Source organism: Canis aureus, chromosome 8, assembly GCF_053574225.1.
Source record: "Canis aureus isolate CA01 chromosome 8, VMU_Caureus_v.1.0, whole genome shotgun sequence".
Classification (NCBI taxonomy): domain Eukaryota; kingdom Metazoa; phylum Chordata; class Mammalia; order Carnivora; family Canidae; genus Canis; species Canis aureus.
Genome location: NC_135618.1, coordinates 56,842,018 through 56,864,874, shown reverse-complemented (window position 1 = coordinate 56,864,874; position 22,857 = coordinate 56,842,018). Strand labels below are relative to the sequence as shown.

Below are 22,857 nucleotides of genomic sequence, written 5' to 3'. Positions count from 1 at the left end.
GCGGAGCGGACCGGGCTGCGCGCGCGCGGGGCCGACCGCCTTCCCCTGCGAGGCCTCGCTGGGTCCCCGTGGCCGGGCTGCCCTCGGGGGCGGTACCGCCCGGCGGCTCCCGTCGGCGTGCGGAGGTGTCCGCGGACGGACGGCCCGGACCGCCCTGGCCCCGGAAGAGCCTGGCGCCGGCCTCGGACGCCGCGGGCCCGACCGGCCACCCGCAGCGGCCTGGACGCGCCGCCGGGGCCGAGCCTCGCACCCCGCAGCCCGCAGCCTGCACCCCGCACCCCGCAGCCCGGGCGGGGCCTGCACGTCCGGCCCCACCCACCCGGGGCCTCGCCTCCCCGGAGCCCAGCCCCCTCCCGGCCCGGCTGTCCAGCCCCCGCCCACCGCTTCTTTTCAGTCCCCTTGAAATCTCTCCCGGTCCCCTGGCCTCGGTCTTGCGGACGTTGCACTAAAAGAGATGCACCCCGGAACAGCACACCTGGTTCGGAGAAGACGCCGGGTCTGGGACCTCAGGGTGCACGTCCTCCTCTTCCAGCGCCCGGGATAGATCTGATGATGAACGAGCCCCGAGTGCCCGGCTCCGGCTGACGCTGCCGTTCTGCACTTCCCTGCCCTCCCAGCCACGCTTCCAACGTCAGTAAGCAGCGAGCTCCGGGAGGTTTAGGTTTATTTGGCTCTGCTCTGAGCTAGGCGCGAGGCTGACCTCCCCACCCCCCAGCCGCGGGTTGGAGCATGGCTGCATCCCTGGACCCTCAGATCGACGTCCCCCTGGAGGTGGAGGGATGCTTAATAATGAAGGTGGAGAAGGAGCCCGAGTGGGCGGTGGAGCCCTCTCTGGAAGCATCGGAGGGCTCCGAGTCCGAGACCTTCCGCAGATGCTTCAGGCAGTTCTGTTACGAGGATGTGGCTGGACCCCATGAAGCTTTCAGTAAACTCTGGGAACTTTGCTGCCGGTGGCTGAAGCCCGAAGTGCGTTCCAAGGAGCAGATCCTTGAGCTGCTGGTGATCGAACAGTTTCTCACCATTTTACCGAAGAAGATTCAGGCGTGGGCGCAGAAGCAGTGTCCCGAGAGTGGAGAGGAGGCGGTGGCCCTGGTGATACATTTGGAGAAAGAGGCTGGAAGGCTAAGACAGCAGGTGAGAGAGGACTTTTTTTTTTTTTTCTTTTTCCAGATTGTTGTATTTAGAAAGAAGGGGACGCATGAGAGACTCCTAACTCTGGGAAGCGAACAAGGAAGGGGAGGTGGGCAGGGGGGTTGGGGTGACTGGGTGATGGGCACTGAGGGGGGCACTTGGCAGGATGAGCACTGGGTGTGATGCTATATGGTGGCAAATCGAACTCCAATTAAAAAAAAAGATTGAAAGAAGGAAAGAAAGAAAAAAAGAAAAAAGAAAAAGAAAAGGACAGGTAAGGGGGGGCGGGGGGGCGGGGCAGGGATACCTTGCAGATGGGGCTTGCTATGGAGGGAGAAGTGGTACTAATGAGAGACCTTTAAAGTGAATCTACTTAAAAGAGGGTCCAAATTTCATATTAAATAGAAAGATTTAAAAAAAAAGAACCCTTGCTTGAAATATTATTTTGCAAATGAAGCTAGACATTATGCATCACAATACTTAAGTCTCTGGAGTGTTTCTCAGAATTTATGTGAGAGAACAACACATTATGTTTTTCAGGGTTGGACTTTTGCAGCCTGATCCTAAAGAGGGCCGTTTACTCGAGGAAAGAACCACAGAACTTCATCGGTTATCCCAGGGCCCTCTCTAGTCCTTTAATATTCCAATGTGTGTCTTCTGAAGTGCCCTGGATGCCATCATCCTTGTCACTCTTCTCTGGTTTAACCACCGGCTCCTCATTTGTCAGTGGCATTTCATGGTCTTCTGGTTGTTTTCAACAGCCCTTTCATTAACCTCATAAAATCCTGCAAGATTTGCAGTTTCACCTTGCACGGGATTTGCATTCATATAAAGACCTGACTGTCAGCAGGCTGCTGTGTTGGTCAGGGATAGACGCGACATGTGGAGATTAATTTTACGTTTTCAGTTCAGTAGTGAATGTATCTTACTAATCTGTGAACCTTAATAGATGTAAGCACTCAACGTCTATTTTTTTTAAAAAGATTTTATGTATTCATTCATGAGAGACATAGGCAGAGGGAGAAGCAGGCTCCCTGTGGGGATCCCGATGCAGAACTTGAACCCAGGACCCAGGGATCATGCTCAGTAGACGCTCAGCCACTGAGCCACCTGGGTGTCCCTCAGTATCTATTCTAATAATAAGGAGGCTCTGTATTTTACTCCTGATAGATTTTTCCTTCTCTGTATACTAAGAAAGAGCACTGTCTTGTTTCCTTATACCTAGACTTCTGGACGGTACTATTTCTCCAATGCCCTTGGGGACTCCATCGGGAATGGAGTGAAATTTTCATTCCTTCCCACATCTTCTGTCCTTCTCTGATATGTTTCTGGGGGGGGCTTTGGCCCTCATTGGGCCCTGTTTTCCTCCCTCTTTCCATTACAGCACTAGCTTTTATTTCCCAGGTTAACAGCCCTGTGCACTCAGAGAAGCAGGCCCCACTGGGAGCAGCGTGGGAGGTAACGGACTTTCAGCCAGAGCAGGTGGAGACCACTGGAGTGGTGTCTCTGGAGGAAGCTGGAAGCCTCCACTCAGGACACAAGGAGCAACTGAACCGAAAGAGAGAGCATCGGCCCTTACCCAAGAATGGTAAGAAGAACTCAGAGCATGCCCAGTGCAGAGACCATGGCAGATGTATTTTGTAACCCTAACACCGTGACTTACTCAGATAGGATCCCCTCAATACCTTTTTGAAAATAAATTGAATATTTGGGGAGAAAGACTTCTTTAGCTTCAAGAGGTGGGAAGATGCACAGCATAAGTAAAAGGCATATCTTAAAAATGGACTCTGGGGAAAACTGAGCTTGCCCAGACTGGCCTCAAGGACTTGCAGTGAAATGTAAGAATCTCCCAGTCTGTAACCAGCTTGAATTTTTCTGTCCTGCCGTGGATATATGTGTATGTGTTCTTGGCTGACTATATAAACAACTTTAAAGACTGTGTGGAAAGGGAAACAAGATACTTACTTTAAAAAATTGACTCACAAGTAAGGTGTCACAGAAGTAGCGTATGAGAACAATAAAGAATAGATTTCATAGAGGAAGGAGCACAGGCTCCCTAGCTGCCCTGGACATTAATAAGTCAAGTAGGAGGAAATTGAACACCCTGTCTTTCCCTGTCCACTGTGATCTCTCCATTCCAGCAGTCTGGTGTCAGGCTGAGAGGAATGGAAAGATCATTGAACTTACAGTGGAAGGCTTGGGTTTTATACCTTCTTGTCTCTGCCCCTCTTGTCTGTCCGACCTAGGGCAAGTGATATGGGAAGGAACATTGATGCACAGAGGTTAAGCGATGAGGCTTTAGGGGCAGACAAACCAGACACAAAACCTAGGTCTGCCATCCTTTATCTGTGCAGCCTTGGTCAGGTTACCTAACTTCTCAAACTTTCCATTCTGTCAATTGTAAAAGGAAAGCAATAAGACTGTTAGTGTAGATTGAAGGAGGCAGCATAAATGGACCAATCAGTACATTTGGTGGTCAGTAAATGTTAGTTCCCTTTCTCCAGTAATGGCACAATTATTTCTAAACTCCAAATCTCACACAGATTTTATACAACCCCTCACCAGGTAGCAAGATTCACTGCTATGTACCCAAACTCCTTATCTTTCCTGAAATTCATGTTGTGATAGAATTCATTGCAAATATTAATGTTTTCTGAATTTCGAGGTTCACATAGATCACATGCTCTGTTACTTTAGCCGATAAGCTTAGTCCAGTAAATTTATAGTGTATTTGGATTTTGCCACCCCAGGGTGATAAGGAACTCACGAAGTGGAAAAGTATGTACTTACCAGGAGGGTGCCACTGTGCCCGTGCCACTCTCCCCACTTGAATGCACACTGCCTCTAATAGCTCGCTGAGGGATCCCTGGGTGGCGCAGCGGTTTAGCGCCTGCCTTTGGCCCAGGGCGCGATCCTGGAGACCCGGGATCGAATCCCACGTCGGGCTCCCGGTGCATGGAGCCTGCTTATCCCTCTGCCTGTGTCTCTGCCCCTCTCTCTCTCTCTCTCTCTCTCTCTGTGACTATCATAAATAAACAAAAATTAAAAAATAAAAAAAATAGAAAATAATAGCTCGCTGAGAAACACACACTGAACAGTATCTTTGCTTTTCACCATTTTTTTTTTTTTTTTGTAAAAATGAAAATCCTTTTTTGGATTTCTTTCAGTTAGCAAAAATAGGTACTGATATCAATGTCTTTTGCAAAAAAACAAAGTGGCATCACATGAACTTTCAAGAAGCAGGGGATATCTGTATTATGTTTCCAAGGAAATGATTCAGTTTGCTTCTTTGGAAAGTAGTGGAGCAATATTTTGAGTTCTTTTTTTTTTTTTTTTTTAAGATTTTATTTATTCACGAGAGACACAGAGAGAGAGGCAGAGACATAGGAGAAGCATGCTCCCTGCAGAGAGCCCAATGCAGGACTCAATCCCAGGACCCAGGAATCATGACCTGAGCCCAAGGCAAATGCTCAACCACTGAGCCACCCAGGTGCCCCAAGCTTTTGAGTTCTTGATCACAGTAATATTCATTCTGCAAGTTTTCCCTAGACAGTGAGTTCCAGAGTTGCTTTGTGTATGTTTATATATGTTCCTCCTGGTTTTTGAGGGAGTGTACTGTGTATTTGCCTGTCACGTCCCAGACCATGTATCTATGTATGTATGTATGCTAACTTCTTTATCATATGAAAGCATTGCTTAACTTATGCTAGAGATTGCAAACTGGTAACTCACATGCCACGTCAGACTTGTTGTGTTTCACCTACAAGGAGTTTTTGGTTTGGGGATTTTATTTGTTCGTTTTCAGTTCTCAAGTTTAAAAATTTTTGAGATTTTATACAAAAGTCCAGATTTCTGGCTTCTCCTGAAAAAAATTAGAAGCTCTCAGTATCCCAGGCCCACTGCTGCCCACTGAAGCATTAACTGGAAGTGGGCATCAGCTGTATGTCCTTTCAGTGGTGTGTGTGCTGTCCAGTTCCCCCATTCCTCACCTGGGCCCTTTCACAAGGCACTTTGTCTGCTAACTCCCTGAGATCACTCACATTTGTGAGCCTGGCTTCAGGGTACCATGGTTTCGAATATTGTTCTGAACTCATTAATGAAATGACCAATTTATATTTGCTGTCTTTTTTTTTAATATATGTTCATTTCTTAAAAGGAGAAGCTGCATGAATTAAAGGGCCTAGAACCTTGATTGTTCCTTTCTCTTTTTGCAGCTCAGCCTTCTCCCTGGGTTCCTGCCCCTGCTCACGAATGGAACAGCATGGATCAGGAAGTAACAACCACACGACAACCTGTTGTGTCTCAGGTACGTGGTAAATCTTCTCTCTGCCTTCCCTAGGGTATTCGGTCCCATGAATTTCCTGTGCCTTCACTGTCCTCAGACTTTTACACTGTTCCCCCCTGACTCCTTTTGCAGAGAAGACTGGACCCAGCCTTCTGATTAATGAGACTCCTTGCTGGATCATCTCTCTTATGATTCTTTATAATATCTTCTGCTTCATTTGGCACATCATACACACTTGGTTCCCTGATTTTAATTCTTCTCTGGGGCCTTTCTGTGTTTCCTCCATGATCATTCATCCTTTGAAAACCCATGTGGTTATCTTGGTAGTCATTGCTGTTAGTGTTGTTACAGGGACCAGTGAAAGATGTCCACATGGCGAGAGGTTTTTCCTACAAAAAGAGCGTACATCAGATTCCCGCTCACAGAGACCTCTACCGGGATATTAGGAAAGAGAGTGTTGGGAACATGGTCTCCCTGGGTAAGGATTCTTTCCCTTTTCACATAAAAGATTTGGGGATTTTTGATATCTTTATTTCTATTGATTATACATTAGTTAAAAGTGTCAACACCTAAAGGACCTCCTTGGGTTATCTAGTCATTTCTGTGGCCAGCTCACCAGACCTAGTAATCAACTGTCCCTGTACTCTTCCCCACTCCTTCCTGTCTTCCAGTTCAAAATAGATACACATTCTTCTAACTTAAGGATGAAAACATTGGTAAGGTATTATATACGACTGTCATATCCTTACTACTTAAATATAAGCTTATACATACTCACTAGACTAAAAGCTTTATAAAGTCACAAGGTCTCTTTATGATTTGTTCTTGTTTAACTGCAGTAACCCAACACTTTGCATACAGCTGGACCCATGGGTGAGTGGCCAGAAAATAATTGTTGGATGGATGGAAATCTTACAGATGGAAGGAAAAAAGTAATATCAATACAATAACCTCGGCGGTATGTTGTGAATTATTTAAATAGCACAAATTTACAGGCACACATAACAACTGAAGTGTCACTTTAGAAGCAAACGTCTGAAGGATTGTCACCTGCGTTAGTAGTAGGCATAGGGGATCCCTGGGTGGCTCAGCGGTTTGGCGCCTGCCTTTGGCCCAGGGTGCGATCCTGGAGTCCCGGGATCGAGTCCCGCGTCGGGTTCCCGGCATGGAGCCTGCTTCTCCCTCCTCCTGTGTGTCTCTCTCTCTCTCTCTCTCTCTCTCTCTCTGTCTATCATAAGTAAATAAATAAATAAATCTTTTTTAAAAAAAGTAGTAGGCATAATAAGTAGTTTGTTCATACATAACCAAAAAATCAAAGACTGCTTATTAATAAAATTACAGGCCTAAAATGTGTACTAGCCCATACTAGAGAGGCTGTAGACGTGTGCTAATAGGGTAGCCACCAGCCACATAGGGTTATTTAAATTTATAGAATTAATTAAAATGAAATAGTTAAAAATTAAGTTCCTCAGTGGCCATAGCCACCACCAGAATATTTATTTATTTTTTATAATGTTATGTTTCTTCTTTCTTTCTTTTTTAAGATTTTATTTATGACAGAGGGGTGGAGGGGCAGAGGGAGAAGCAGGCTCCATGTAGGGAGCTGGGTGTGGAACTCGATCCCGGGTCTCCAGGATCACACCCTGGGCTGAAGGCAGCACTAAACTGCTGGGCCACCGGGGCTGCCCACCACCAGAATATTTAATAGCTATTGGGGTCAGCACAATTATAGAACATTACTGTCATCATAGAAAGTTCTGTTGGACAACACTACATGTAGCTTCTAAAGTTTAGAGATTATAAACAGGCTATACCAAACTCAGTGAATAAAGATATACCAACAACTGCTTATAATTAGAAAGCAATTAAAGCAACTGAAAGAAATGACCAGAGTAAGGTGGCACTGATGACACAGAGATAGCAAGGCAGTCCTCCCAGAGCAGTAGGCATCCCAGCTGTCTGCCTGGGTTTGCACATGCAGGTATTTCCTACTGCAACCTCAGCTCACATGCTGTCCAGACATGGCATGCTTTATGAGAGTCCTGAGTAAAATGTGCCACTAGTGGGATGGGGATCATCTTCCAAGAATTCAGATTTAGCCCAGTACCTTCATACGTACAGGTGACCCTTAAACAAGATGGTTTGAACTGCGCAGGTTCACTTCTACATGGATTTTTTTTTCAATAAATACTGTGAATATGTTTTCTCTTCCTTAGGATTTTCTTAATAATATTTTCTTTTCTCTAACTTATTTTATTAAGGAACTACAGTATGTAAAATATATAATATACAAAACACGTGTTAATCGACTATGTTATCAGCAAGGCTTCTGGTCAGCAGTAGGCTATTAGTTAAGTTTTGGGAGAGTCAAAAGTTACACATGGATTTCAACTGTGGGGTTGGTTCCCCTAACCTCTACTTTAAGAGTCAACTGTGATTACAGTGGAAGGACCCAAGTCCAAAAACACCTGCCCCAGTCTTTTATCATATATTGTAAATGAATGGCTTATAGGCTGATTCTAGCCTATACACATATTTTGGCTTTGCACAGAGTTTTAATTTAATATTAGTTTGTAAATCCAGATTTTCTATATCTCTTCAAAAGTCAAATATCAGCACAGGCCCACCTTCTCACATAGCAGCAATTGGCCAGACCCAAATCAAGGAGCTCGTGCTGAACTGCCATATTTTTCACTCATTTGCACTGCCTGCCTGGTACTTATAGATATTTGAGCTTTCATTAACCCTACGCTTAACTCTCTCATATAAAAATAAAGAGCAAATCTCCATCCCCATGGTTCCTTCAGAAAGGATTTGATGTGATGCTCCTTCTCTCGAGAATTCTGTGAAGTTTCTGTGTGTAGTATCCAGAGAAGAAACCAAATTTTATTACATCCCTATTGGGCATTGGGATCAGACAATTATTTATATAATATTCCCAGCATTTCTGTGAACAGAGGCCAGCATTCCCTAGGAAACTGAAACTCCGAGATTAAGAAACTTTCCCCTGGTCCAAAAGGAAAGCAGGGTTTACTGAGGTCAGGGTTCACAATTAAGACATGTTGATCTCCACAGTGCTGTAAGACAACAAACTATTGATGTGCTTCCCTGTCCTTACATCTCTTTCCTATTAACCTTGCCAGATGTATCCCAAAATTCTTGACTTATCTCTCCTAGCCCCAGAGTGTGTGTGTGTGTGTTGGGGTGGGAGTATGTGGAAAGCAGATATAAGCACACTTGATTTTATAATTTTAAAATTTTATAATTTTATAAGTATGTGGAGAGCAGATATAAGCACACTTGATTTTATAATTTTATAATTTTATAAGTGTTGTCCAAATGCTAGTTAGGAGTAAACACTGAACCCAAAACAATGTGAGACACTGAGAGGGAATCAAAGTTAATAAAATATATGTTTTTTACCATTAAAGGTTTTTCCTTAACAGCTAGCTGGAGAAAGAAGTGGTACATATGTGAGAAGTAAAATGGGAATATAAGCTAGTAGGTGATTGTGCCAAAGAAGAGAGATATAAGGAAAACTATAACTATACAATAAGTAGTAAGAATTACTATGCTGTGCACTGTCATGGCTGAGGAAGGCTCTAGAAGTGAGGGGGATTGGACAAGACCTTTCAAGGATAGGTGTGAACATGTCCAGGAGGGCATACTGCAGCAGCAGATTAGGGCGTGCAGCTTTGACCTCTGGGTTTACCATGGAATGTGTTTCTCTTCCTGTAGGAAGTACTGCATCTGCATCTAGCAAGATTGCCCGGTTGGAGCAAAGAAAAGAGCCCTGGACTTTAGGTCTACACTCTTCTAACAAAAGGAATATTATTCTACGAAGCAACCACATCAAGGAGAAGCCAGTTCATGCCACTCAGATCCCTGCACGAAGTGCGGGGAGAGTATGGGGCGAGCAGCAGCACTGGGGTTTAGAAGACGAGAAGATAGCAGGCGTGCATTGGAGTTATGAGGAAACAAAGACTTTCCTTGCCATTCTCAAGGAGTCTCGCTTTTATGAGACACTACAGGCTTGTCCCCGAAACAGCCAGGTGTATGGGGCTGTAGCCGAGTGGCTGCGTGAGTGTGGCTTTCTCCGAACACCGGAACAGTGTCGGACCAAGTTCAAAAGCCTCCAGAAGAGCTATCGGAAGGTGAGAAATGGCCACGTGTTGGAACCCTGTGCCTTCTTTGAGGACATGGACGCTCTGTTGAACCCCGCAGCCCATGCTTCATCTGCTGATAAGCCAAAGGAGATTCTCTCTCTCCCCAGACTAAAGAGAGTTGATATCAGTGCTAAAGAACAGATCAATTTGGTGGAGGAGGAAGATGCCGCAGAAGAATCTGATGGTGATGAAATAGGCATTGAATTTATCCGGAAGTCTGAGATTCGTGGTGCCCCTGTCTTGTTTCAGAACCTCAGTGGTAAGAATTGTGCTCTTTCCTTTGGGTATGAAAATGGATGATAGGGGCTTGTGGTAAAAAGAGTAGATGGGAGGCAGCCAAACCAGGAGAGTGCTGTCGTGAGCACCTTGCCACTAATCACTGAACGTACTCTCTGGTGTTTTTTGCTGCCTTGGGACAGTCTGAGTAATGGCCGTGGAGGTTCTTTCTCAGGCTAAAGCACAGCATGGATTTGAGTATTTGGAGCCTATAGAAAGATGATAGAGGGGATCCCTGGGTGGCTCAGTGGTTTGGCGCCTGCCTTTGGCCCGGGGTGCGATCCTGGGGTCCCGGGATCGGGTCCCGGGATTGAGTCCCGCGTCAGGCTCCTAGCATGGAGCCTGCTTCTCACTCCTCCTGTGTCTCTGCCTCTCTCTCTCTATGTCTATCATAAATAATAAATAAATAAATATTTGAGAAAAGAAAGATGATAGAGTCAAAGGACTGGGGAGCCCACATCTGAGGACTGGTATAAAGCAACCAGTTGTATTGAATTATAATAAGTTGTGTTAAGTTATATATAATAAGTCAGTTGTGTTGGGTTCTAGTAAGTCGAAGATACCTTTTTATACACTCTAGGGTAACCAGTTGAAGAACATATAACTAACTAGAGTAAAAAAACTGTAATTGTAGAAGAAGACAAGAAAGGAGAGAAAAAGGAACACAGAGTAGATTATTCCAATGGAAAACACAGGAAGATAGTAGACATAAATCCAAATACATCATTAATTACAAACTTAAGAGACTAAGATTGTCAGTCATTTAAAAAAAAATACTCCTTACAGGAGATGCATGTGAAGTGTAAGACGCAGAGACCTTGAAATTAGAAGGTAGAGAAGATATACTATATACCATGTAAACAAAAGCTGGTGTTGAAACTGGGGACATGCAGAACTAACCCGGTAGTTAATGATTGGGTGACAGTAGACACACTGTATAAGTACTTTGAGCTTCAATTTTCTCATCAATAAAACATGACCCAGGATTCCAGGATCCTTAGTGTTAAATGAGGTGGTAGGTAAAAATGGAGGAAGGCATTCTGCAGATGTTAAACACAGATATCTCCGTTTTTCATGATGTGCATGATAAAAAAAAGAGAGGCAGAGGCAAAATAAGAGAGAGACTTTATTCTGGTTAAATGCAATGAGACATAGCTGGGTGTCACTATTATTAGGAAAGTTTCTCCACTCTGCCTTATGAAAAAGATGCCTGGGTGGCTCAATCAGTTAGGCGTCTGTTTTAGGCTCAAGTCATGATCTCAGGATCCTGGGATTGAACCCTGCATCCTGCTCCCTGCTCAGTAAGGAGTCTGCTTCTCCCTCTACCTCTGCCTACCCCTTCCCCTGCTCATGCTTATGCTCTCTCTCAATTACATAAATAAATAAATTCTTTTTAAAAGAAGATGGTAAGTTCTTAGAGTGGAAAAATCAGGCTAGGAGAGTTGGGGGTACACTCATGACTACATTCAAAAGAGCTCAGAAAAACACGGGGAAGATGCATCATACTTGTACAGGTGCTCCCCAATCTGGAAATCCGTAGACACAAGGGCAGACCCAAACATGGGAATGCAGTGCTATCCTGGAGGAGATCACCAGGCAAGACTGAGGATAGAAGTGATTTCTTCATACTCGCAAAACACACAAAAACCATAGTTTAACAAACTGTATTCAGACATGTCCTGAGAAGTTTGATTCTCCCATAGAAGCAGAACATCTGCTCATTCTTGTGAGTCATTTCATCTCTCACAGTAGAGGACTCAGTGACATCAAAAATGACTCTGGATTAGTTCTCCTCTTCAAGGAAAACTGACTTAACAAGTGTCCTCCTCTGTTAGTTTTAACCATTGGAAAAGATAGTTGTACCCTTAGTTAATCGCCATAGCAATGGCAGATCTGAGGGACTACATTCTTACTCTACCAAATAAACTTTGAGACCAGTTTAACAATTTCAATTTAAAAATCCTATTGGGAAAAAAAATAAAATAAAATAAAAAATAAAATAAATAAAAATCCTATTGGGATTTTGACTTCATAGATTCATCTGATAATTGATACCTGTACAACTTGAGTCTTTACTATTCAGAAACATAGCGCCTCTCTGTGTCTTCTAGTTCCTTGATGACTTTCAGTAAATTACAGATTTTTTTCTCTCATTTTTTGCATATCTTCTCCCCCAGCATATCATAGTTCCTGTTGCCACTATGAATGGGTTTTCTTTTACCCCTTATGTTTAGAGGCTGCAGACTCTTTTTCTTATATCTTTGAATTTTATCCTTCCATGGCAGGTGTACACTGGGGGTATGAAGAAACCAAGACTTTTCTTGACATCCTCCGTGAGACTCGGTTTTACGAAGCTCTCCAGGCTTGTCATCGGAAGAGCAAGTTGTATGGGGCTGTGGCTGAGCAACTGCGTGAGTGTGGCTTTCTCCGGACACCGGAACAGTGCCGGACCAAGTTCAAAAGCCTCCAGAAGAGCTACCGCAAAGTCAAAAATGGTCACGTGCTAGAGTCCTGCGCGTTCTACAAGGAGATGGATGCCCTGATAAACTCTCGGGCCTCTGCTCCTTCCACCAACACCCCAGAAGAAGTCCCATCACCCTCAGGGCAAGAGGGAGAGGATATTGAGATTGAACCCCAGGAACCAATAGGCTGGGAACCGGAGGAGGCCTCACAGGAGGCGATGGCTGAAGATTCTGGCAGCGAGAGAATGAGTGAGGAGGAAATTGTACAAGAGTCAGCATTCCAGGGGCCTCCAGGTCTACTGCCAAGCCCAAGTGGTAAGGACCATCAAGGGGGAAGTATGATTTACTGCAAAATCAGTAACTGAGCGTATAGCTTATGAGTATTTATTCATTAAGCAGACATTGAGGATCCTGTGCTGTGTGAGAAACGGGGGACCTAGCAATGAACAAAACAAAGTGTCTTTCTCCTGGTGCTTCTATTCAAAGAATTCTAGTGATTCAGGCTTTGGGATCTCAGCCTTGGTTTTTGTCTATTTGGGTCAGTGTTTCATGTCACCTGAAAATACTATGGGGAAGAAGAACTTGCAAAAAAAGTCAGAGAAAGAGGTGTGTCCATAGGCTCAGAACACAAAAGTCTCAGTCCTTTGTGACATGCCTGAGAAAAAGGTCAGGCAGAGGCAAGATTAGAGAGAGACTTGACTCTGGTTCCCCGCCCCACCGGCATGTTTCCCACAGACTGCTGGCGCCCTCGTGGGCATCAGTCCCAGACTTCAAACTTTCAAGACTAAAATCACTGTCTTCCTTTCTGCATCTTAGCTCTTCCCTGTGTCCTCCCACATCCTGACCTAAAACTTCAGAGACCATTTTTGGTGCTTTCTCTCTCATGATTTACATCCAAGCAGATACTGTCTTTCCGCCTGTTGTAGAACATCTGGACAGATCCCCTCTTTAGTTAACACAGCTACCAGCTGTGGTAGGAAAGTCTCAACCTTTCTCTGCTTCTTGCCAAGACTTTTGTAACAGACCACCCCAATCCAGGTTTCCTCATCAGGCTTGTGTTAAGATTCCACAGCCATCCTATCTTTCTGTCCTTTCTTTCCAGCATACTCTGCTCATTCAAAACAAAGGCTAGAGAGGGGGCATCCATGTGCTTTCTGCTAACGTCTATACAGGAAATTATAATTTGAAGGCTGAAATCGTTAATTCTTATATAACCCAGGGTTTGGTTACTGGAAACAAAGTCCTTTAGTACCATCCCTTGTGAGTCTCATTTTTTAAATCGAGCTGCAGACCTGTTGCTAAATCGTCATACTCTGTCTAGCCAACCACGAGGCTGTGACTTCCTCCAAACCCCAGGACAATGTTGGACCCAATGAGAACACTTCAAAAGAACTGCTAAATGAAAGATGACATTGTTAGGGCTTTCACTTAACTTAATGGACTGATTGATGGCTGCCTTCCTCTCCCCGACCCATCCCACAGCCCCCCCCCCTCAACTTGGGACAGAGAGATATAAGCAATCTCAGCTCAATGTCTGCAAGGACAGGGATGTTCAAACTGGCAAGTAGAAACAAGGCAGCATAGTAGAATGCTGAAGAACAGAGGTTTGGGGATCAAACAAACCTGGGTGAAATAATACAGTCTCTGGAATTTGATTCAAAACAATCTGGGTAGAGGGAGCAGAAAGCAGGTGGGAATAGAAGGGAAACTAGATTGGCCATGAGTAGATCATCATTAAAGCTGGGTGAGTGGCTCATGGAAATTCATTTTACATACTATAGTCTCTACTTTTCTGTGTGTTTGAATTTTCCATAATAAAAAAGTTCAAAGCCACACAGTTAATAAGGAATCAAGATGGAATCAGAACCAGAGCAGTATGATTCCAAAGCCTGTGTCTTTTCACCACATCATACTGTGTGTCCAGAAGACCTCCTGGAAAAGCTGGCAGCAAGATGCACCTTGCAGTGAACGTGGGACATAGACAACAGGGTGAAAGGGAGGGAATTCCAGTTTGAGGAATGATGAGAATTAAGATTTGAATTTGTGTGGTCTATGTGTGAGACAGCTGGAAAAAAACAGTGACAAGAACATTTGAAGAGAAGGAAGAAATAGCCTTGGGTAGGGTATGATTAGATATCAGTGAACTTGGAAGTCCATTGAGGAACTGAAACCGGATCACTGGAATCTGCTCTGAACACCAGCGCAGTGTGTTTTAGCACAGATGTGAAATTTTGAAAGCAGGATGGACGAGAGTAGAACCTCAAGGAGAATGCTAAGTTGGTCCCCTGTTAACTCAGGATATGGGTGGAGAATAACAACTTGGATTTCAATTCAGAAACATTTCAGAAGGCCTACTTCGTACTAGGTGTTACTGACTGCTCGTGGAACTGAATAAAAATAAGGCATAATGAATCAGAGAAGGGTAATAGGACCCAAGAGGCCAGAGAAGTATGCAGGGATCCTAACAAAGCCCCATAGGCCATGCTCTATATGTTAATACAGGACTGGTCTGAAATTACAATCACTTTTTTTTTTTTTTTTTTTTTTCAGATTTCGAAATTGGAGGTAGTTTCAAGGAGGACACAACACAGGTAATATATAAGGACATGGAGCAGCATAGGGCATTAATAGAAAAGTCTAAAAGGGTCATTTCCCAGAATGCTGATCCAGGTAAATACTGCAAAAGGGAATACATCTCAGGAAGACAATGGGAAAACCTTCAAGGAATCAGACAGGGGAAGCTGATGTCTCAGCCTAGAGATTTAGGGAAAGCTGTAGTTCATACGAGGCCTTTCATGGGGAAGAGACCCTACCGACTTCTCAAATATGGAGAAAGCTTTGGAAGGAATGCTCGTCTTATGTGCCGAATGACCCACCAGAAGGAAAATCCTTATAAATGCAGTGTCTGCGGAAAGTGCTTTGGTAGAAGCAGAAGCCTAATCAGACATCAAAGAATCCACACTGGAGAAAAACCCTTTAAATGTCTTGACTGTGGGAAAAGCTTTAATGACTCCTCCAACTTTGGTGCCCACCAGAGAATCCACACAGGGGAGAAGCCCTACAGGTGTGGAGAATGTGGAAAATGCTTTAGTCAGAGCTCGAGTCTTATCATACATCAGAGAACCCACACTGGAGAGAAGCCCTATCAGTGTGGGGAGTGCGGGAAGAGCTTTACCAACAGCTCCCATTTCAGCGCCCACCGCAGGGTTCACACTGGCGAGAACCCCTACAAATGTGTGGATTGTGAAAAAAGTTTCAATAACTGCACACGATTTCGAGAGCATCGGAGGATCCACACTGGAGAGAAGCCCTACGGCTGTGCCCAGTGTGGCAAACGTTTCAGTAAGAGTTCTGTCCTCACCAAACATCGGGAGGTTCATTCAAGGGAAAAGCTTCTGCCGCACCCACCGTCCTCATGTTCCCCAGAGAACCCACCTAAGGGAAAGACTGATGAATTCAGGAAAACTTTTTGACGTTGACCTCTTCTCCTCCTACGTGCCCCCATTAGCCATTTTACCCCAGCCTCACCGTTAGAAGCAATCTTTTCTTAGCTATGAAGTGTAATTCCCAAGATGAGCTTGAGAATAAACTATGGGTCCACCTCATGTTCTCACCTCTGCCTCTAACTTGACCAGTCCGTTCCTCTCAACTTCTCCCTTAGCAAAGTGGAGAAGATGTCCTGTGTGGGTTCAGAATGACAGTCCCTTCAGGATGTCAAGACCTCTGCTGTGGGATTGCCAAGTTCAGCACCATTCAAGGTGACTCCACATGGAGGAGAGTTGTTTTCAAGCAGACCCAACATGCTGAAAGTTTCCTGTTGCCCACCACATAGGATCCTGGACCCAACCTGATCACAGATCTCTTGTTCGGGTAGAACTTTCAGGAGTCTGATCAGATTGACACCACATCTTAGTTTTGAAGACAAAAGGGACATTGAGATTGTAGCGCTTCCTTCGGAAGTCTGTTGCACTATATACCCTTTTGGTCGAGGTGATCCACACTGCTAGGGTGGAGTCCCTGTATTGTCAATGAAACCATGTAACTAACACCTCGGCCTCCACAGAGAAGAGAAGCACCTGCTCACCCACCATGCTAACCTTCTCCAGACCTGAAGACCAAAACCCCCTGGGCTGCTGCTTCTCATCCTCTGATCCAGTTCCTCTTACCATTTCTTGTAAGTCCTACACTTAACCTCCAGGGTGTTCTGGATGCTCTCATCTGACTCTCCTGAACCACCAGGCCCTCTCCAGAGTAAAGAGGATGCATGTCCATGGTGGGTCTCATTAAAGTAGAATCTTCACTCAGACACATTCTACTCTACAACTGCTCTGGTTCTTACCTAGAACATGACTGGCATGTTGGCATATTTCATGCCCCCCAGCCCCAATACTTTAGTAATATTATATTAATGATAGTTTTCTCAAACTTTAAGGGGATAGGGGAAAAGTACAGTAGAAACTGAAAACTGTCACTGTTTCTAAGACCAGTCAGACTCCTTAGGCCTGCTCTAGATCAGATAGCCACCTCATTCAGACTGTGACCTCCAGGGCTATTTGTTAAATACACTATCCTTTTCTGAGTCTTCTACTCCCTGTTCTTAGAATCATCAACCCAATTGTAGAGCCCTGAGTAATTTATATAACTCTATAGCTTACTGAGTAAACATGGAAGGATTTACAGAAACCTCCAATCTACAACACCATTGTCGTTTTCCTATTTAAAAAATCTCTTTGATAATTCCTTAGCACTAGCCCAATAGGTCTTGAAGGAAGAGCGAAAATGGCGAGGGGAGAGACAGGGAAGTAGTTGATTCATTTCTGGAAGTTACAGATGAAACCAAGAAATCTGAACTTCCAAAGGTGGTTGCTCCAGGATGAGGCCAGTGACATTTATACCCTTAGTACATAGGTAACCCTGGGGGTGGGGGGAGGGAGGGTTTGATTTGGGAAACAGGTCCTAAGTTTGGTGGAAAGACAGCCACAGTCAGAGCTGTGCATAGCTTCTTTTGATCTTATCTCTTCTCTGCTTTGTCAGATGTTCTCTTATTTGAAGACCTCTGGAGATAATATTTTTCCTTTGAGTATGTTTGAACCTTTCAAAGCCTATTCAACATTGTACCAAGTGGGGTAGGCAGCGTAGAAAGAAATCCATTTCATGGTGCCAGAATAGGATGTGGCCTGCTGGATGGCAGGTGACTCAGGTACACATTGATACATGTTTCTGATTTACATTTGTTGGAGATGTTACAATTGTTCATACCTCGGTAGGTTGGTTTCCTGCGTGTGGTCTGAATTATAGACTTCTAATGGTAAGTGCAGTGTCATGTCATTAGTGTGCCTAGCACAGTGAGATGCGTGCGGTGCCCGTGGGCGTGTGCTTTGTGTAGATGTTCCGGAATTCCAGCTCTAGAGAAGATGCACATGAATAGAAATAAATCTCCACTTAATAATACATACACAGGATTGATACTTATATCAAAGCATGATTCAGGAAAGTAGATGATTTATGCGTAAGTATTTATTAAGTACTGTTATGTGTAAGGCCATGTTCCAGGCTCTATGAGAGGAAGCGAAAATAGAAAAGGACATGGTGCCCCTACTCAAGGAACTTGCAATATGACAGAGGAGGCATTCCAGCAAAAGGTAATTAATGCCATTCACCTTCATGTCACTTGCAAAAGACCAATGACTCAAGCATGAGAAAATCACCATCGCTTGCAAAAGAATTTTTCTGAATTGCCTAAAATTGTATACCTCTGCCTCTCAGACGTCCCCAGTGGCAGAAAAGGTGCAGGACCGATTCCATCTCCAGTGGAACAGACCAAGTCTGTGTGAGTTTCACATGTCTGGGGTCACACAAAGGTGCAACCCAAGTTCCCTGCCTATAGTCCTAGTGGTAAATCGGCTTTTGGACGTGGGTTAAATTGCCTTCATGAACTCTGTCTCTGCTGAAGAAATAGAAGATCCTACTTATCATCTTAGACCAAGACAACTTACATTTTGTCTTTTTTCAACTGGAGCATGAAAGTCAAAATGAATAGTGTATGTCTTTTATATCACATAACATTGCCTTTATGAAGATCCATAGGAAAAGATTTTTTTCTGGGTCTTGGTACCAGGGAAAGCTCTGATCCTAAGCAGGAAAAAAAAAATTACAAACACTGTGATTTTTATAACTTACTGCTTTTCTCTCTTTGTTCTGGCTGCTGGAAAGCTCAACAAAACATACAAGCCACCTCAACCAACTACCTAAAACCTATATTTGTTTAAGCCTATTTCATTTCTTTGAAGATTACCCCAATTCCTATTTTTTTAAAGTCGTATGAACAAATGGACATTTTATTCTCTGACATCTTATCCAAGGCACTTTGGAAACTGGCTTGTATTCCCTGCCTACACTTGCTTTGTTACCCCCACAAATACCTCCAGTTCCTACCAGTGATTTTATTACACATACAACCTACCTTGTTTATAAATCTTTAAAATGGAAACTTCACACATATGCTTAAGCTGTTCAGGGCAGCCTGCCCTGGGGAAGCAAGCATTAGACCAGAAGCCAAAAGGGACACGTTTTAGTCTTGTCACTATCGCTTAACCGAGTGTTGTTTGACAAACCTCAGCCTCTCTGGGCCAGTGTTCCTTAGCTGAAGAGACATGGAACTTGATTGCCAAGACTGCTCTGGCTCTAATATTTAGTGAGACAGCAGGGTGTGGTATAGGTGAGGAAGAGGTCATAAGACCAGGTAGCCCTCCTGGCCCACCGCTGCAGGCCGCATCCCAGGCTACACTTCATACTTTAGGAAGAAGGAGGCTGTGAGCAGCCCAGGAGCTTGCGCAGTGAGGAGAAAGACTCCTCCTTCATGTTCACCAGAAGGCGACTTGTAAAGCTCCTTGGTAGCCGATGGCAGGTAGCTGCAGTGAAGAAAGCCTGTATGTGAGGTCTCCTGCTCAGCAATGCACGAGACTCAGCTGTGAAGGAGCTGGGGCAGCCCCAAATGCAAGGCATGTGTGAGCAGCTTGCACAGCTGTTGGCTTTAGCCTCTGAGTGCATTCCAGGTATCAGTGTATGTCTCTTCATTGTTTTGTATTCACATTCACTTAGATGTCTTCTTGAAAACTTGTATGTGAAATAAATGTCTAAAATAAGTGACTCCTGTTGGTGTTTGCCATAATTTGAAGGAGGTGTTCTGTTAAGGGAAAAGACTACTGATCCAAAAGGTCATAAAAGCATATCCCAGTAGCTCTCTTAAAGAGCCTTGGTGTGATCCCAGCTCCCTGCTCTCCCACAACACAGACTCTTTGTGAGTTCCCAGCTGTCCATGTGCAGCAGCCCTTGGAGCTGTCTCCACCACTGTCCCAAGCATTGGCTCTGATTCTAGGGTGGAGTTCATCCCAGAAGCACATAGCTCATGTACTCTGAGCGAGGCCCCCACCCACAGCTTTTCCTGGTGGTGAACAAGTATCGACAATTTCCCCCAAAGATGCAGGATCCCCCAGTGTGGCTTTGGATTTACTGTTTTCATTCAAAGAGTTCCAGTGGTTTCCATTTCACCCTTGTTCCCCTAACAGTTTCAAATCCACAGGTCGTAGAGCCAACGTGGAGATTTTGCCACTTGGCAAGGATGGATTTCCAACTAAACTCACAGGTACTGTAGGAGGAGCCACAGGATGGATTTAGAGAGCCATCCACCTAAAGGTAGGGTAGACTGCATGCATCTCTCACCTGGGCTTTGTAAGCCTCTACTCTGTGCAGCCAACTTCAGCAGTAGACCACAACCATTCACCCAAGGAAGTGAAGATGATGGCTTGCAACACTCACGTGCACTGTTCTGTCAATGTTGTCCCACAAAAGCCTCCGTTCCCTCACAGACATTTAGGTCTGTGAACTGAACCAGGTCTGGGAAGTTAGAGGAGAGACTTCAAATCTCTAAGGGAAAAACAAAGTCTTAAGGCCTAAAAATTTTCAATTCCTATAAACCAGTTAAACTGATTAGACTTGAAGGGAGAGAATGAATGTTTTTGTGTTTAAGAACTAAAAGGAATGTAGCTGGAAGGTGGGGAGTGGGAGGTGCAGGCTTCCAGTTATGGAATGAGTAGGTCACGGGATGACGAGCACAGCGTAGGGAACATCATCAGTAGTACTGTACTAGTGAGTGGTAACCGGGCCGTGTGGATACACTGGTGAGCATAGCACAATGAACGTACTAGAGCTGCCAAATCACTAGGTTGTACACTTGAAACTAACACTGCAGGCCAACTATACTTCAATTTTTTTCGAAAAGGAATATAGCTAGTCACACACCCCAGACTCCAGGATGAGTCCAAGGGCTTGAAAGGCAAACGATGCTTTGGGTTCAAGAGAGGTGAAGACCCAAACCCATTTGGAGGTGGTAAAACCTGAGAATAGGGAAGAGGGGGCAAGACCCGAAAGCCTTTGGCCTTAAGGCATAAGATTGCTTGGGTACCTAAGCACAGAGCCCATGGAGCATGCCAGTGTGTTTGGTGTGGAAACTCTGGAATTCTCAGTAAGGGACTCCTCTTCCAAGAACCCACCCTGTCCTGGACGAGTGTGATTCGGCACACACCACGTCCAAGGACCACTCCCAACAGCAGCACCATGTGGCAAAGAGGCACATGGCGGCGGCAGCAGGCGCAAAGAAGCTAAGGCATGAAGGTAGGACATGGGCATGCTTCTCTTTGGGACTGCTGAAACAGAGTTCTTGGACAGTGTGATGACAGAGAGATGCAAGAGTGCAACAGTGGGCTTCCCACCAACACAGCATGTGAGGACTCAAGCCAATTCTGGTGAAAAGAAATGAATCACTACTCAAACCCGGGGTCTGGAGCAGCACATCCCTTGTTGGAGTAGAAAGAACACAATGGGGATCCCTGGGTGGCGCAGCGGTTTAGTGCCTGCCTTTGGCCCAGGGCGTGATCCTGGAGATCCGGGATCAAATCCCACGTTGGGCTCCCGGTGCATGGAGCCTGCTTCTCCCTCTGCCTCTGTCTCTGCCTCTCTCTCTCTCACTGTGTGCCTATCATAAATAAATAAAAATAATAATAATAAAAAAAAGAAAGAACACAATGTGTCCAAAATCCTGGATCCTAGTTGAGCTCTGCTGCTCCATCACACAGTGACTGAGTTAAATTATTTAGCTGCTCTGGGTTTTGGGGTTGGGCAGTGTGAGTGGTTCCCAATCTTTTCCACTTTGAGAGGCCCAGAGAGGGTAGCTGGCTGAGGAAATATATATGTGCAAAGTCCATTTGGAAACTCTTTGCCAGGGGCTCCTGGATGGCTCCGTTGGTTAAGCACTGGACTTTTGGTTTCAGCTCAGGTCATGATCTTGGGGGTGTGAGGTTGAGCCCTGTGTTGAGCTTCATGCATGGGACCTGCTTGGGATTCTCTCTTTCCTTCTTCCCTCCCCTAGCTCTCACTCTCAATCTCTTTAAAAAAGAAGAGAAAGATGGCTTCCCAGGGGAATTCTATCAAACGTTTAAAGAAGAAACCATACCTATTCTCCTAAAGCTGTTTGGAAAGATAGAAAGAGATGGAGTACTTCCAAATTCGTTCTATGAGGCCAGCATCACCTTAATTCCAAAACCAGACAAAGACCCCACCAAAAAGGAGAATTACAGACCAATATCCCTGATGAACATGGATGCAAAAATTCTCAACAAGATACTAGCCAATAGGATCCAACAATACATTAAGAAAATTATTCACCATGACCAAGTAGGATTTATCCCCGGGACACAAGGCTGGTTCAACACTCAATCAATGTGATTCATCATATCAGCAATAGAAAAACCAAGAACCATATGATCCTCTCATTAAATGCAGAGAAAGCATTTGACAAAATACAGCATCCATTCCTGATCAAAACTCTTCAGAGTGTAGGGATAGAGGGAACATTCCTCGACATCTTAAAAGCCATCTATGAAAAGCCCACAGCAAATATCATTCTCAATGGGGAAGCACTGAGAGCCTTTCCCCGAAGATCAGGAACAAGACAGGGATGTCCACTCTCACCACTGCTGTTCAACATAGTACTGGAAGTCCTAGCCTCAGCAATCAGACAACAAAAAGACATTAAAGGCATTCAAATTGGCAAAGAAGAAGTCAAACTCTCCCTCTTCGCCGATGACATGATACTCTACATAGAAAACCCAAAAGCCTCCACCCCAAGATTGCTAGAACTCATACAGCAATTTGGTAGCGTGGCAGGATACCAATGCCCAGAAATCAGTGGCATTTCTATACACTAACAATGAAACTGAAGAGAGAGAAATTAAGGAGTCAATCCCATTTACAATTGCACCCAAAAGCATAAGATACCTAGGAATAAACCTAACCAAAGATGTAAAGGATCTATACCCTAAAAACTATAGAACACTTCTGAAAGAAATTGAGGAAGACACAAAGAGATGGAAAAATATTCCATGCTCATGGATTGGCAGAATTAATATTGTGAAAATGTCAATGTTACCCAGGGCAATTTACATGTTTAATGCAATCCCTATCAAAATACCATGGACTT

At 44.5% G+C, this 22,857-nt stretch overlaps 1 protein-coding gene across 2 annotated transcripts; it reads left to right on the top strand.

The window, feature by feature from the left end:
• The first annotated feature begins 240 nt into the window (after positions 1-240).
• ZKSCAN2 (zinc finger with KRAB and SCAN domains 2) lies at positions 241-19,469 on the top strand. 2 transcript variants are annotated; one of them, XM_077907083.1, is made up of 7 exons: positions 241-1,134; positions 2,536-2,719; positions 5,346-5,437; positions 5,768-5,894; positions 9,155-9,841; positions 12,144-12,635; positions 14,871-19,469. In XM_077907083.1, exons 1-7 carry the CDS (start codon positions 730-732, stop codon positions 15,791-15,793), a joined length of 2,910 nt encoding a protein of 969 aa, XP_077763209.1. In that variant the 5' UTR covers positions 241-729; the 3' UTR covers positions 15,794-19,469. The 2 variants fall into 2 exon arrangements, with proteins under 2 accessions (XP_077763209.1, XP_077763210.1); XM_077907084.1 differs by lacking the exon at positions 241-1,134 and adding an exon at positions 1,684-1,853.
• Positions 19,470-22,857: the final 3,388 nt, after the last annotated feature.